Genomic DNA, 14,938 nt, shown 5'->3' on the forward strand with positions numbered 1-14,938 from the left:
AAGTGTGATGTATCTATGAAGTGCAATTACTCATAGAATACTAGACATCGTACCTCAATACTCTGTCGTGGTTTTGCATCACTAGGAGTTTCGGGATCTTTGAAAGCCGTGTGTGGTGCCGAGCTCGCCACTCCAACTATGCCGCAAGGTTCATATTGACCCCTGGAATCAAAACACTTGATTAGAAGTGCCTCGTCGGGAGTCATATCCTTTGCATAGCACCACTTTTGCTCGTCATTTGGTGTAAGCACGTACTGCTCTCCGCGACGCTCGTATCCTTCAATCGAATCGATTGACTCTTTATCTGCGAGAACTTCAGTTGATGAGGTTTCGCTTTGCTTTGGATACATCAAGTCGACTTTGACGAAGTCTTGCGGCAGAGTAGACCGCCAGTCGAGGACAGCGAGAGGAAAGTCAGAGGCATTATGGCCTATTGGCCGCCAGACGTTGATGAGTTGGTATCGACCTTTTAAGAGCTCTAGTGCCTCTTTCTCGTCTGAAATGTGGCGTCGAACCCTTGCCTCTGCGGCAGCTGGCGTCTGGTCAACATGGACCAGTCTCACGGGCTGGCGTGGGCTTGTCGTTTCACGCCGGCGGATCGTGTGATCAAAAATGGTGATTTTTTTGATCCCTGGGAGGTTTCCGCGCAGAAGGATTTCAACATCTGCATAATATCCCCCTCGCACCGCACTGTCATCATTGAAATATTCCTCTCGAACGGGATGGTTGACGAGCGCGAACCCCGTCGAATCCAAGCTGACCGCCGATACGCCACATTCCAGACGAATATTGGTAACAGTTCGCTCGCAATCCATGGTTCTGAATGAGGTCTTATGGACATCAACTTTGTTCCAAGGCTTGACTGAACCGCTGGTTGAAGCCAAAACAGACGAAGGGTCGATGTATGTGAAGGTTCCGGTGGTCATTTTGACGGATACGGCTGCCAATGCATTGTTGAAAGTAACGAATGGTGGACTGCATCCTTCTTATGGGGGATGGTAATGGTGTGAATCCGATGCCGGTGGTGGACACTGGTGGAAAGCCACCTCGGATCCGTTCCTAATTGGCCAGCCTGTGTGTGCTGCTCCGGCGGTAGTTTACCACCTGATGCACGGTCCTCTGGTGCATAGAACGCGTTAAATCCACCACTATGATTTCAAATTAGCTCACAGTTGAATATTTACAATCCTTATATCTAGGAGAAAAAATCTATATTTCGAAGACCGAGAACTTTTTGGCATCAACCTATCAACACACTCAAGAACCTTCCGCCAACTTACGCACCCAAACGAAGCCCGGCCCAATTTTCAACAATTATGAAACAACGAGCATTTGAAAAGCTCTTAGGCCACGACGGAAATTTCCGGCTACCTCATCCAAATGCCCCTTCAATTTAGTCACGAACCACAGCATGCTTACTAGCGTTACTAATGCGTTGCCCGTGGATATAGAAGAGATAGGGAATGATTGCCATGACTGCACTGATGGCTCCGAGGGTCGACAATGTATACGGGACACCGAACTTGGAGTAGATCGGATTGCCCGCGATAGTCATCCCACCAGCAGCTAGATACCTCGAGAGCACAAGCATTGCCAGTGCCGAAGCAGAATACTTCTCGTATGAATCAATCACATACATATGAGTGCTAATGAAGACAGTCGTTATACCGAAGCCAAAGAGCGCTGTAGCGCAGATGGGAGACCATACAGTGATGGAAGGCTGCAATATACTCCAAAATCAGTATCAGCGGTTCTCAAATGGGATCGAAGTCTGGAATAGGCTGATTGGACACTCACAGAACTCGTCCACGCCAGCCAGAAGAGACTGACCGGGATGGATATAGCCCCACCCAGCATAGCGAACCAAAGTCGACTTTCTGGCCGAACGCGTCCTGCTTGCTTGTACTCCCTCTTGGTCCATATCCAGACAACCGGTACTTGAATAGCAGTTGATACCGTTCCGACGACCATGGCCATCCAAACAACGTTTGTTTGACCCTCCGAGAAGTGATATATGTCTTTAAAAATGAACTGATATCCTTCCAGGAAGAGAAAAAGAATGATATAGACGGCCGTGAGATAGAGGGACATGAGAATGACAATCGGCTCAGTCAATCCCCATATGAAAGGCCGATAAATAGCGAGCACCAATCGTTGTCGCAAGCTGAGGGAGCGGAGCTCCATAGGCCCCTTATAGTACTGGTTCCCGGTTCGTTTGCGCAGGGCAATTGCCTTCCATTGGAGTAATACATCCTGGTAAGTTTCCTTCTGTAACAGAACAACAGTCACCAGCACTATCCCACCGGTGATAAGCATGATCCACTCCAACCAGCGCCACCCTAAGGTGCTCGGGATATAACTACCGATGACTTGCCCAATCATCGGTCCCGTGAAAGCCGGAATTGCATAGATTGGAAATCCATATGTCTTCTGCAGGGGGTCCCATAAATCTGAAACCGTTCCCCCAGCACAGGTAAGTGGAGTTGCTGCAAAGACTCCTGCTGTAAAGCGGAATACCAAGTGGCTGGCTAGATTCGGTGCAAGAGCGGAGGCCATGATGAGGAGCAAGAATATGATCAACGTGACGATATAAACAATGCTGCGGCCGAATGTTTCCGAAAACGGTCCTGATATAAGGGATCCGAGTCCAAAGCCTATGAGGAATAGTGCTTCATTTGCATCCATCAGCTCATGGTTAGATTGACTGATGTGACAGAGAGAGAGAGGTATACATACCCGTGGGTAGCGAGGCCACAACATCTGAGACACCAAAATAGGCCTGATATTCTGCAGCGCCAGCTGCATCTATGGCTGAAGATGCAGTCACTGCAATGGCAATGATGGCGACAATAGCAGTTATGGCCGCTTTTCGACGCACGCTGTATTGACGCGGGTTGAGGTAGCAATCGCTTGCATCCCACTGCACGGGAATGATGGCAGAAGTCTTCTCTGTAAGACTAGGGTCCGAAGATGAATCTGGAGGGGATATCGTAGGACACGTAAATTCGTGAAATTGAGTCAAGCCGCTGTTTGACTTACCATTCAAAGCGTCTGGAAAATCCCCACGCGGAAATTTTTTCTCTGTGTCTTGAAGGATCCTATTCTGGACGGAGCGGTCGATGCACCTATACTGTCGGAGCGACTGCATGTCTGATTAAAGCCAATGTGAGCGGGATAGGGAGTCAATCTTTTGATTCAGATATCAAGCTGAGGATGGAATGTAAGATTTACAAAGGGTATTTGTGTTCACGTACATTGATTGGCTGGCTCCTTGACTCATTCAAGCAAGCAGCGACTCAGTACTTTGCGTCCACTCGGCCGATAAACGTCCCACTCTGAAATCAGTTCAAGTTATAGTTGTTTTCGGACCGAAACGTGATTGGTGTTAGATTCGGAGACGCCCGCTGTTGAAGAGTATGCGTTCCTGTTGCCCACCAATCATGAATATGCGGAATCCACCACAACAACCTACTATCATCTCTTCCGTGGTCCACCCCGAGAATCTCGGAGCCACGCCACTGTCACTATTCCCAACACCAATGGAAATTATATTCTCCTGGTCAGGATATCGCTTGTGACGAGTTAAAGCAACATCTTCAACTGGCGCGCTGAATGGTAAACAGTTTATTTCTACTTTCCGTTCTTGTTTCTGGATTTGGAACCACAGACTATCTCTTGAGTACTTCTTGTCACCATGTCATTACAAACCGACCCTCAATGCTGGTCACGAAATGATTTCCTCATTTCCACCGACAAGAACCTTCTCTCGATTCCATCGATCAACCACGCCTTTGGACAGGACTTTATGTACTGGGTCAATCCAGTTCCAGACCATATCTTGGAGAGCGTCGTGGACCGTTCATTTTGCTTCGGTTTATACAAGGTTATCCACAACCCCGTTGCGGCGAACGGCAATGGCGCAAAACCACAGCCAGACGAATTCAAAACAACCGATATCGAACAGATTGGATTTGCCCGCCTTATTACAGACAACATTACTTTCGCCTACCTGACCGACCTCTATGTCCTGCCGGAGTATCAGGGTCTAGGTCTAGGGGGTTGGCTTATCGACTGCGTGAATGAGGTTTTGAGCGAACTCCCATACCTGCGCTGGGTCATGTTGCGAACTTCTGTCAAAAAGAGCAAGGATTCGTATACGAAACGGCTCGGTATGGGCGTTCTCGAATCCGGCGATATCATGAATGGCCCAGTTATGATGGGGAAAAAGGGGAGGGCAGGGATGGCATAATCAATCCTGGTGTATAGACCGCGAAAAATAGGACTGTGTCCCTGTCTTCATAATATAATTCAAGATTATCATAAGTTGCCAGGTAGACCGTTAAGCCACAACATGTCATCGAGATTGAATCCCTCGCTACTAAAGCCAAAATCCTCCCGGAAGAATTCAAAGGAGAATGGCACAGGACTAGACCCTATAATGGGTTGTTCTGAATTGAAACCGGGCGCCTGGTCAATCCTGGCCGACAATGCTTCCAACACAGCTACACACCTCTTTGCTGAATCGCCGACCCGGGCATATGCAGAGAGGATCTCAATAGCATGTCGCCATGAGACGTCAGTCGAGTATTCGGTAATGCCCACTGCGATGACTGGCTGCAGTCGTTCGGCCAGAAGGACTGTCGCGGCTGTGTAGACATCTAATTAAAGTTAGGAAGAACGGACAAACTGAAAGTTGGAGAGTGCGCACAAAGAACACAGTACCACCATGAGGGAAGTGGTCCAGTCACCGTGTCGCGGTCCAGATACCTATAGATTAGGTCTATCACCTGATGTGAATCCTTCAGGCATAAGTTCGAGCCTTTTATGACAGTATGTCGGGCAAGGCTCTCAACCCACGTCGCGCTAAGACCATTATCTTTGTCTCGTTCCAGGCATAGTTGAGCCACAATCGGTCGGAAGAGTAGAATTCGGCCATGAAGAAACCTGCAATATAACATGAACTCTGGGTGGAGGTAAGGTCAACCCTCTGAACTTACCGGACTTTGTTGATGATTGCCAGTCGTTGCAAACAGATGTTCTTCTCGTGCACAGGGGATGACTCGCGCAGAAATGGTGGCAGTTTCCGATTCCAGGCCATGAGAGAACTTTCTAGTCGTAGCGCTTTCACAATATTGTCAGCTTCCTGGTGCTGTTCACTACCAGTCACGTAGAAGGTCTGAAGAATGTCGTTGATTATTCCGTAAAAGTGAAGTTGGTGGATGTAGAATGAAATCCGGCATTGATGTCCATCTGGTCTTACTGAAAAGCCCTCTGACTGAGTGTCTACGAAATCCTCGTCAATCTCCAACGGTAGGGGAACTGCGGTAGCCAAAGAAATGGAGATCATTCCCGGTCGACCGAGAGTCATGGATAACACACTGCCAAGAAGAATGCAGACTGTAAGTTTTCATCGACGACGGATCTGACATGTTCCTGACTCACCGGTCCATCAACACGCAACCATGCCAAACCCTTCGTGCAAGTTGAGTCCATCGTCTAGATTGCGTCCCTATGCCATACTCCGGCATATGAAGTCCGAGACTTTCAGCCATTCTGATAGCATAGCCTATCACCATCCAGCATCGCTGCGGTCTATTGATCGTCTGCAAAAAGACGCCTGTAAGCAAAAGACACGAGACAAGCTCAAGAGAGCTCTTATCCCAAGAGATCCCCGAAAGCGAGTTTTGCGTTTCGTCGTAGTATGTCTTTGCGGCCTTCTGTCGCTGCTCAGGCGGTACAGCTCGTGAGACCTGCGTACCCAGCGCGAATACAATGTTGACCAGAGCTACTACAATACGTTCAGGAAGTCTGGTGGGTGAGCCTGTCCACAGGGCCTGATAGTCCTCCTCAAAGGAAGCACGATCGAGAAACGGATAAACCGGATAAGTCAACTCCCAGTAATGCTGTACAAGAGAATCTGCTGTTCTGCGTGCGGGCAGCACATAGTGAAATCTCGATCCGTCAGAGCAGATGGCTGGATCAGGTTCCGTCATATCAGGTCCGGACTCAATATGGCTGTCGGCATTCCCAGACAGCTGATTTAGTTGAGAGTCAATCCCGGCTTGCATCTGCCGCATGAAGGAACCTGCACTGCTCTTGCCAAAGAACTCTGGCGCGTCAGTGACTCTCCCAATTGTGCCGATCATGGAATCAACTCCCTCCGTAGAGGGTAGTTCTCTACCTGGATCGGGCCTTTCCTGGGAGACAGGGGTGATGATTCGACATGCCTCAGGTGATGCACTAGCTCGACGCCTTCCGTAAGAACGAGAAGAGCTTGGATGAGACGAATGAGCGCCGGAATCCTGTCGCCTTAGATTGCCAGAGTGGGCAACTTCAACCAGTTTCTTCCCACCGTAGGTGCATGGATTTGCTCTTTTCCGCCTCTCGCATACATCACATACTGGTATTCCTTGTCAGTTTCTGAGTCAGAACGAGTTCAAGATACACACACCTGGTTTGGCTCCATTACATTTGACTTTTCGGGCTCTACAGGAGTCGCATGCAGAAGCAACTTTGAGCCGCATCTCCCGTGTCATGTGATGATTTGGAAGCTCTCAGGAGAACCAAGGCGCTGTGTGACAAATGGACAAACGCTCCTGTTGGCACTCCGGATGAAATTCCTCGCCATTGCGGGGCTGATGGATGGCGAAGGGTACAATCTAGTTAGTCATCAATTAGTAACCTAATTCCGGGCCAGCCTGGCCATCCCAAAAACACCATACTAAATGCAATCTTTCACAACTTCATATTTCAACAACGAGAAGCGATATATGCTTGGTTTTTAGTATGATGTGGTTTCTTAGCACTTGAAATATTACAGCATAATTAAAATATTCAGGAATTGGTTAATTACTGCTATTACCAAAAAGTACTCTCCGATGGAGTGATGTAGATATATAGAGGAATACATATATAGAGAGGATATACCGACTTCAAAGGTTTTGCGGGTACAGATAAGGAGTATGTAACGGAGGCGATGAGCAATCGGCCCGTGAAGCCTGCAGAACCCTCGGGCCCCTATATCCTGGTTCATCGTGCATAGGCCCTGGTCCCGGTCCTTCCTACATAAGACCTCGGACCCCCTACGGTTTAGAATCGGTCGGAGGAGAGATTACCTGACCTTTCACCGACTCTTCAGCGGGAAAGATCTACCGAATAAAGAAGGATCCTAAAGCTATTTAAAGAGGTCTAAATACATAGATAGAAGAGACAAGAATTAATCTTTTTGTCTTTGTTCTACCACGCAGTTACTGATAGATATCTCTTCTTTCCTCCTACGTTTCCTTACCTAGTTGACAGGCTATCTACCCTGTATAGTAGATCCTCCGTCACACCTAATACTTTCTTTAGGTTCCGTGGCTAGTGACATACCGAGCTGAGTATCCTAGAGAAGATAATAGTATGTTAAAACTTAAATTCAGAGTAATCTATTAAATTAATTATAGTTAAAACATTAATTAATTTTAATTTAACTATATCTAGATCAGTTAATAAATTTTATATCTTAATAACCGAGGCCAGTTAAGTTAGGTTATAACTTATGGGTAGGTTACAGCGGTTAGGTTATGCTACTCTACTCACGATTAGGACCGAAGACCAGTATAGTCCGGTCTGATGCGGTCCGATCCTTGGTCTTTGCGGTTATTTCCGAGTCCTAGTTGGATCTATGCTTTTTATATTCATCGTTGGCATTCTTGTGTTTTCGATGTGTTTTCAAATCAATATTCTGCCGCAAAGACGACCAGTGTAGCCGCTTATCTACAGAGTCCTGCACAACGAATTAAACGAACAGCTTCATATATACTCTCAGTTGGCAGATAGCCACAACAAGCATCATATCTTTGTATTATCTAAAGGTATAAACCATGTAAACAGATATAGCGTAACCAATCAGCAAGCCGCCACCCCAACCGCTATGTAAAAAATTAAATTCGTCAAAATACCACCATTGCAGAGTCGAGAGATACTGAAAAATATCCTTCCTCGTTTTCACTCCTCCACTGAGTTGCCTCGGGATTCATTAGGCTTTTCGGGCTCAGGTAGATATCGCGCAGCAACCGACAATGCGGCAGCAAGTAAGAGCATCAGTACCCAGATGGCATATCCCCCGGCAAGTTGTGTTCTCGCCCCCAAAGCAAAGAGGGTGGTGAACAGGGCCGGGCAAATTGCCCTCAGGCCGCTAACCCCGGTCAAGGCCAGGGCATTCAGCGTACCCAATACTTTGGGCGAGGGGGAGACGTCGTTCAAAATAAGCTGGATGGCTGTGAAGCTCATGCTGACCCCAGAGCCGACCACCAGCGCTATCGGTAAGAAGACCCAGAAAACCTTAACTGATGCCTCGGTGTCCAGGCGCAAAAGGATATTACCAGCTGGGCAGGCAAGGAAGAAGAAAGGATAGGCATAGGCACATAGGCGGATGACTCCATTTGACCCGATTCTCTTTTGCAATGGGGGAAAAGCCAGGAGAAGCCACGCAGCTTGGGCGGCGCCGTTCAGACCCATCAGCACCGATATTTGTAGAGGGGTGAAGTCATATCCACCGAGGTACGTGGGAGTGAACCAAAAGACTGGGATTATGGCTGTGTAGGCAAAGGCGAGTACCATAATATGTCCATATACGTAGAGAACTATCCCCACACTGGGGGCTTTCAAAAGCTGCGAGACTGACAGCCCTTCGTCGGGGTTGGAATCCGATGTAGCAGGCTCTCTTTTCAACGTCTCTTGGACGAAAAAAAGACTAGAAAATGCAGCGGTAGCCCCGACCAGCGACACCACCAAGCTCGATAGCGCGTATGGGTAGTCAGCGAAGAACCCAGTATCCTTAAATACACCTGGATACTGGCGTGCTGGGTTGGCAAGGCTACCACCCAGCAGAGGACCCAGGAAGAGACCCAAGTTTCCACTGAAAGCGAACCAACTGAATGATCGAGCTTGTGTCTTGCTGGTACTGTGTTCGGCGATCATGGTACGGATGGTGACGACAGTCCCCGCAAAGACACCGGCAAGGCACCTGAATAAAACCATCTGCGCAATAGACTTTGCCAGTCCGAAGAGGCCCGTCGCCACGGTCACGCCGAATAAGGAGAAGACCAGGACGGGCTTCCGCCCGACGCGATCGGCGGCTCGGCCCCAGAAAATCATCACTATGGCCTGAGTCAGGGAGAACAGCGACTCTATGAGCCCTGCGTAGAAACCGACATCTGAGACCTTGGCACTCCCGTTGTCCTGGATCATCTGACTGACATAAGGGAAGATGGAGAAGAAAGCCAAGGGCTCTACGGCCCGGGCATAACAGAGTAGCAGGATCTGAGCCTTTGGTAGGGGTTTCTCCTTCTGAGAAACCCTGTTGGGCCCCAGAAGAGCCGTAGTCTCATGCACATCGTCTGATGTGGTGGTAACCATAGTGGGTAGATTCGTTAATCAAGTGAAAGAATCTTAAGGCTCAGCTTGCGGTGAGGTATGATGAGTGAACACCGGACTTATGTAAGTCCGGCCCGTCCATAAACAAAACCGAAGTATACCCACCACCATATCACTAGCAGCCACGACGTCTCAGTCCCCGGATCTGGGAATATCTACGAGCTGAACCCGAACAATTTGGAGCTGTCCGTTCGTCAATCAGAGATCCAGAGTGCCACTACAGGTGCACGACAACTCGTGACCCTACACACGCTTCTTCCCAACTTCTTTCTAGTTCGAAACACATTGGCCATACAGAATAATAGCCTTTGGTTACGAGATATATCAAGTGGGATGCATCCTGGAAGTGGGAATCGGCCACAATGCCGGCAAACCATACACTGATGACTCGACCGAAGGCGCACTGAAAGAAGTCGAATATGGTTATCTGTACCAAACTTTTATTTAGTGAACGTATTCCGATAGTCAGTGGCATGTATATCCACGCGATGTGTTCTTATTGGCGGCAACCCCATTTCAAACCCTCCGACCAATTCTCATCCGTTCCATCTCGTTGTTATTGATATTACGCCGTCATAACCTCTCCGATATGTGATAAATGGTCGCAGAGTAGGTGAGACACGTTGCCTTGATTTCGAGCTGTTGCCGCTGAACTGATAAGTAGTATATATCTCGGCTCTTTCAATGGGGAATATATTAAGTGTGTTGGGTCAGACTCCCACTTTGTTATGGCAGCGTACAAAGGGAGATACGTGGAGGGTATGTATATTCCGCTAACGTAGTATGGCCCTGGATACCTTAGCTGTAGTGGCGACATTCAACCGTGCACTTATCCAACGATTTCATTATGCCATCTCTCAGCGCAAGCGTCCAGGGTGTCATATGCTATCGCTTCGTGGAAAAATAACATCATCAATTTTGGCGAGTCTTTGATTCTAGGATTGGCTCTGTTACATATACCACTTACTACACAAATCCATCAACTACCACACCTATACATAACTGACAACCCATCCACTTCTGAAACGGCAAGATATGAAGGCCAAATGAAATACTTCTTCTCTCATTCACCTCATCTAAAGACTCGACCGAATCGCACGGTCCCTCCTCCCAATCTCAACCGTAACACTACCAATAGCACCGCCCGACTGATTCCAATATCCCGTTTCCACCCAGTAATCATCAGCAATCCTCTCCATGCGGAACTGGTTGCGCTTTGAGCCCCAAGGACAGTCCCAGTAGATATAGGCGACTCGGACATCCCCATTGTATATATCGAAACTTCCCTCCGTGCCAGACGGCGAGTGTGCTCTGCCACATGCGAAGACGTTAAACGAACCGCCAGGAGCTGCTCTGAGAGTGTTGATGTCTGAGACCGGAATCTCAGCACTCTTGTTGTTTTCCTTGTGGAATTTGCCCCTGATGATATGATATGTTAGAAAAGAGGCTAGTTACAATCTGGGTAGATTTGGCTTATTGTACTTACCAACCGAGCCAGGTGTTTCTGACACTTAGGGTGTCGAAGGACAAGGAGTTGACGACTCGGATGTGGACCCATTGGGCTTCTGCTCTCTCGGCCATGGTTGAAAACTGGTATTTTGATATAATGGATGGAGATTCCGAGTCTGTGGTAGAGAAAATCAAGAGTATAATGTTTAACAGATTTAAAGCGTGGAAGATTTGGTTGCCTCTGGTAGAACTCTGTCCTGAGCGACCGGGTGGGTGGGCTTAATATCCGACATTCTGATAGCTGCAGAGGCCTGTAGTTCTTAACCACCATCATCACCCTCCAGTTGAGCATGCGTAAATATTCGCTGCTGGCTACGTGTCTGTCTGCACGATTCTGTACTGGATTCCGAAGTCTGGATCCTGCTGAACTATCCCATTACGTACAACAGCAGAATCAGCAGGGATTGTGCAGCTCTTGTTGTTCCATTAACAGACACCGAGTCTCCCTAGACTCTGTCCAGCGAAGAACATCATAGATAACCAAGAGAATCCAACGATGTAAACCTACAGCAGTGTGAAGTGGAGATGGAAGCTCGAGCTGAAGTGCAAGCTGAAGGGCAAGCTGAGCAGTTACCAATGAGGGGGAAGGGCTTGCGCGATTCTCAACTCACGCAACATTTGCCACTACAAGGGTCGAGGGGGCATAATATCACGCAAAGAGTAGTTCTCGAGCAGTCAAAGCCGACAGATTAACTTGAAGATAGGGGGATCTATTCTTCCCCGTAGTTTTACTCAATTACTCGAGTTGATTGATTGATAAATCTATATCGCATCCTCTCCGCGCTTCATGCAGACAGAACCCAGTGACTGTTTAGTGGCTCTATCGGGGTCACCGATCACAAATCAGATCTCAATTGCGTGTCTACACTCCGGCTTGGTTAGCTTAGTTACATTTAGACACTTTGCATCCTTAACCCGACTGCAATCGTGACCTTTCACGTCCTTTACTCCGCAAATGTACAGCCATCGTTGTCACCCGAAGTCATCCACTCACGAAGAAATTGCCTCGTGGAGAGAACTGGAGGTTGCAGTTTGCCACCGCGAAGTGGCCCTTTTGAGGACATACTATCGGAATTTATTGTGAATGACGTGATATCTGTATAAAGCAGAGGGTTCCTTGTACACTTGGTGCTCCAGCATATAAGAACACCAGCATATGGTCGGAATGTGCTGAAGCTTACCGAGTACTATCAGAACCGTCTTTCAGACTTCTCATGCTGCACACTTTGGTCAGAGTAGCCGCAATCCGATAGCTCAAGATGGCTGAGCTTGTTCCATATTTCGACGGGATGCAGCAGGGACAAGGGTACGATCAATTTCTTTCCACCCTTGCGCCACAATTGTGGTTTTTGCTAACGTACTGGACGATTCATCCTTTCTCTAGATACAACACCTACCTTCAACAAATCGGTGTAGCAGATGCTGTCACTATCACTCCTGGCCAACCAGCGTCCGACACTTACGACATCTTCTATTGGAGTGAAAGAATCGATGATTACACGTTCGTACACCCTGGCCGTCCTTGACGGCGTAATACTGACATTTTCTTTTCTTGCTGTTCAGGAAACTTGCGCAATCTTTGGAGATAACCGCTGGCGCTGCTATTTCCGGCTGGAAACAGTCCTCTCAGATCGACGCAAGCTATCTTGACCGGCTGAGGTGAGTGTATCTGTCCTGTCATGATGTCTCGGGAGTTATACATGGCTAAAAATTACTCTTATCTGTACCCACAGCTTTGAAAGCAGCACGGTCACATATCAAGTCCAGGTGTCATCCAGGCAACAAGCATCAATTGGAAATTCGTATTCCTTCAATCAGATTAACACTGATAACCCAAATAGGCTGTATGGAGATCGTTTTATTGCAGGTAAGATAGTCGATATATACTATGTCTTCTAGCCATTTATAGATGCTAATGTGGCCGTGGTCAGATTTCATCCGAGGTGGCCAATACTTTGCCCGCGTCTCCATCTCCTCAGTCAACAAATCGACCAGTGAAGAGATCAGGCAGGCGTAGGTTATCACAGTGAGCCCTTACAGCTTATTCCTATGCTCTAACAGTAAAGCTAGATCCGAGATTGCTTTCTCGATGTACGGAGTCACCGGGTCCGTCACGAACGAAGTGAGAAGTGCCGTGGAGACAATCAACAAACACTCCCGCGTCACAGTCTGGATCCATACCTCTGGAGGTGGAGGCCGAGCTGGAGTCATCCATGCAGAACCTCACGACGGTGACGACTCACACCTTTTTGCGATCAAGGAAGGTGCGGATAATTTCCACCAGGAGTTGAGGGAGGGAAAGCATAGATACAGACGATTGTGAGTTCTCGCTTCCCACTTCTCTTCCCCGTTATAAAGGATATTTACGTTGAGGTAGTGCGCTCCTGTGGAGATACACCAACGTCCCGAATTTCAATAATGCATTTACACCATTTGACTACACTGTTGCAAACCAGAGGGTAAGATGCTTTTCGCTAGACTCTGCTCACGACATGAGACTAACTGTACCAGAGCTGGTACCTTTTTGAAGACTTTACGCAGTACGACGCATACCTCGAGCTCGTCAAGAAGAGCATAAAACCTGCACCAAACCAGACTTATATAGATAAATTACTAATTATATATATATATAATAGTTCCAGTTCTGAAGTTCATCAACGGCAGAGAGAAACAAGCTGAGCTGTACGGGGAAGGGGCGAACATACTCTCCGTGATCCGCACCAAAGTGAGCTAGAGCACTCACAAAAATACCACAGCTATCATTACTGACAGAGGAACAACAGGTCCACGCGATCAACGAAAACCCGGAAGAAATAAACTCGCCAATCTCATATCCCATCCCAGTGGATTACAGGAAGCTTGTTCTAGTATGTTAACAACACACCCCATATACTCTCATACCTGCCAGCTACTAATTAATCTCCAATAAAGCTGGCCATAAGAACAGTAACCATGATTGCCCAAGAACGAACCCTCGACAACGGTAGCTTCAGCGACAGTAAGCTTCCTCAAGTCCCCCCCCCCCCCCTCCCCCCAATTAGGTTTGAGCAAGTAAGCTAATGATATAATACTTCTGCAGTTGTACTACCAACTCTTCTAGGAAATGCACGAACGCTGTTCAAGTTCCAGACATACGACTTCGATACTGGATTCGGGAACACGGTTGTTTCCTTTGGAAGACGTGACTCGTCATTTATATGTCTGAGCGGCCAGCGAGTATCCGATGGATATCAGGAAGAAAGCGTCTTCTGGGCATTTGAAGACCCGGTAGAGGAGGTTTCGGAGCAGCAGGTCCATGTGGCCAGTATGCGAACAAGGGATTTGCTCCTTTTGAGTCGGACGGACCCAGGGCCTAGACCGTTGTTTACTTTTTATGCAAAGAGTAGTTGGTAGATTCCATGTGAGCTGACACTGGAAAGGGTGCAGGGTGGGGATTAGCGGTTTGTGCATGCGATCATTATTGTGTTTTCACCGAATAGGCTCGCTATTTCTCTAGTATAACAGGAAGTATACAGTAGCCCAACAAACTCTATATTTAGCTACCATATTGCTGATCCGGCTAAATCTGAATAGGCTATAGATAGACATTTTTTGTACTCAAAACAATGCTCTCTGCTATCCACAGCTTACTATTAATCGACTACTTAGAACTATATACGCACCGTCTCCACAATAACTAACAAAACACCTACTCCCTCCCCGGCCACTTCAACACCACCACCACACCTCACCCTAAGCTTCCTCTAGATATAGGGTGACCCTACACTCTACGGGCGTTCGCGGGTGGAGTACAGCGCACTGCAGACGTCCAGTTATGCAGCTCCCCACGCAGTCTATTTATAATATCCATAGCTTATCTAAGCTCTACTTTTCTGTAGGAATCCTATAGACTGTATAGTACTGTCTTAGCGTCCTATGCGTAATTTATATTAGAACTCGGGCTATACTACTAAAATATATATAACCAGCAGAATATTTATTTATATATCGTACTTAAGTATTATTAACC

General features: G+C 47.6%; 8 protein-coding genes across 8 annotated transcripts; 3 read left to right on the forward strand and 5 right to left on the reverse strand.

Annotated features, from left to right (window-relative positions):
- Positions 1–26: 26 nt before the first annotated feature.
- BDV27DRAFT_165943 (uncharacterized protein) lies at positions 27–1,616 on the reverse strand (the record flags this gene model as incomplete). The annotated part of the gene is made up of 1 exon (XM_032074061.1): positions 27–1,616. The coding sequence occupies exon 1, from the start codon at positions 924–926 to the stop codon at positions 27–29; it is 900 nt and encodes a 299-aa protein (XP_031925829.1). The 5' UTR covers positions 927–1,616.
- On the reverse strand, positions 1,214–3,212 carry BDV27DRAFT_15165 (MFS transporter). The gene is made up of 3 exons (XM_032071388.1): positions 2,737–3,212; positions 1,798–2,669; positions 1,214–1,720 (listed from the first exon to the last, which is right to left on the reverse strand). The coding sequence occupies exons 1-3, from the start codon at positions 3,146–3,148 to the stop codon at positions 1,394–1,396; spliced, it is 1,611 nt and encodes a 536-aa protein (XP_031925830.1). The 5' UTR covers positions 3,149–3,212; the 3' UTR covers positions 1,214–1,393.
- Positions 3,213–3,275: 63 nt separating this feature from the next.
- Positions 3,276–3,601, forward strand: BDV27DRAFT_131013 (uncharacterized protein). Its single transcript, XM_032067541.1, has one exon. It carries the CDS (start codon positions 3,417–3,419, stop codon positions 3,576–3,578), a length of 162 nt encoding a protein of 53 aa, XP_031925831.1. The 5' UTR covers positions 3,276–3,416; the 3' UTR covers positions 3,579–3,601.
- A 93-nt stretch (positions 3,602–3,694) lies between these two features.
- BDV27DRAFT_146694 (GNAT family N-acetyltransferase) lies at positions 3,695–4,249 on the forward strand (the record flags this gene model as incomplete). The annotated part of the gene is made up of 1 exon (XM_032070622.1): positions 3,695–4,249. The coding sequence occupies one exon, from the start codon at positions 3,695–3,697 to the stop codon at positions 4,247–4,249; it is 555 nt and encodes a 184-aa protein (XP_031925832.1).
- Positions 4,239–6,691, reverse strand: BDV27DRAFT_131016 (Zn(II)2Cys6 transcription factor). The gene is made up of 5 exons (XM_032067542.1): positions 6,452–6,691; positions 5,443–6,400; positions 4,998–5,378; positions 4,709–4,944; positions 4,239–4,658 (listed from the first exon to the last, which is right to left on the reverse strand). The coding sequence occupies exons 1-5, from the start codon at positions 6,534–6,536 to the stop codon at positions 4,318–4,320; spliced, it is 2,001 nt and encodes a 666-aa protein (XP_031925833.1). The 5' UTR covers positions 6,537–6,691; the 3' UTR covers positions 4,239–4,317.
- Positions 6,692–7,822: 1,131 nt separating this feature from the next.
- On the reverse strand, positions 7,823–9,399 carry BDV27DRAFT_131017 (major facilitator superfamily domain-containing protein). The gene has a single exon (XM_032067543.1). It carries the CDS (start codon positions 9,232–9,234, stop codon positions 7,990–7,992), a length of 1,245 nt encoding a protein of 414 aa, XP_031925834.1. The 5' UTR covers positions 9,235–9,399; the 3' UTR covers positions 7,823–7,989.
- Positions 9,400–10,496: 1,097 nt separating this feature from the next.
- On the reverse strand, positions 10,497–11,001 carry BDV27DRAFT_159450 (aegerolysin family protein; the record flags this gene model as incomplete). The annotated part of the gene is made up of 2 exons (XM_032072866.1): positions 10,497–10,839; positions 10,907–11,001. The coding sequence occupies 2 exons, from the start codon at positions 10,999–11,001 to the stop codon at positions 10,497–10,499; spliced, it is 438 nt and encodes a 145-aa protein (XP_031925835.1).
- A 1,187-nt stretch (positions 11,002–12,188) lies between these two features.
- BDV27DRAFT_159451 (uncharacterized protein) lies at positions 12,189–14,322 on the forward strand (the record flags this gene model as incomplete). Its single annotated transcript, XM_032072867.1, has 12 exons — positions 12,189–12,235; positions 12,314–12,430; positions 12,493–12,588; positions 12,663–12,796; positions 12,861–12,942; positions 13,000–13,248; positions 13,307–13,388; positions 13,441–13,491; positions 13,580–13,654; positions 13,713–13,796; positions 13,861–13,927; positions 14,009–14,322. The coding sequence occupies 12 exons, from the start codon at positions 12,189–12,191 to the stop codon at positions 14,320–14,322; spliced, it is 1,398 nt and encodes a 465-aa protein (XP_031925836.1).
- Positions 14,323–14,938: the final 616 nt, after the last annotated feature.

Source organism: Aspergillus caelatus, assembly GCF_009193585.1.
Source record: "Aspergillus caelatus strain CBS 763.97 unplaced genomic scaffold BDV27scaffold_132, whole genome shotgun sequence".
NCBI classification, from domain to species: domain Eukaryota; kingdom Fungi; phylum Ascomycota; class Eurotiomycetes; order Eurotiales; family Aspergillaceae; genus Aspergillus; species Aspergillus caelatus.

Bases quoted from the DNA above. Each gene is read 5' to 3' on its own strand.
- BDV27DRAFT_15165 (XM_032071388.1), bottom strand. From the start codon at position 3,148: ATGCAGTCGCTCCGACAGTATAGGTGCATCGACCGCTCCGTCCAGAAT. The intron at 2,670-2,736 runs GTATGTATACCT...ATGCAAATGAAG, and splicing joins TGTGGCCTCGCTACCCACGG to CACTATTCCTCATAGGCTTT. The intron at 1,721-1,797 runs GTGAGTGTCCAA...AGTATATTGCAG, and splicing joins GGCTGGCGTGGACGAGTTCT to CCTTCCATCACTGTATGGTC.
- BDV27DRAFT_131013 (XM_032067541.1), top strand. From the start codon at position 3,417: ATGCGTTCCTGTTGCCCACCAATCATGAATATGCGGAATCCACCACAA.
- BDV27DRAFT_131016 (XM_032067542.1), bottom strand. From the start codon at position 6,536: ATGACACGGGAGATGCGGCTCAAAGTTGCTTCTGCATGCGACTCCTGT. The intron at 6,401-6,451 runs GTGTGTGTATCT...AAGGAATACCAG, and splicing joins ATGTAATGGAGCCAAACCAG to TATGTGATGTATGCGAGAGG. The intron at 4,659-4,708 runs GTGCGCACTCTC...AACTTTAATTAG, and splicing joins ATGGTGGTACTGTGTTCTTT to ATGTCTACACAGCCGCGACA.
- BDV27DRAFT_131017 (XM_032067543.1), bottom strand. From the start codon at position 9,234: ATGATCCAGGACAACGGGAGTGCCAAGGTCTCAGATGTCGGTTTCTAC.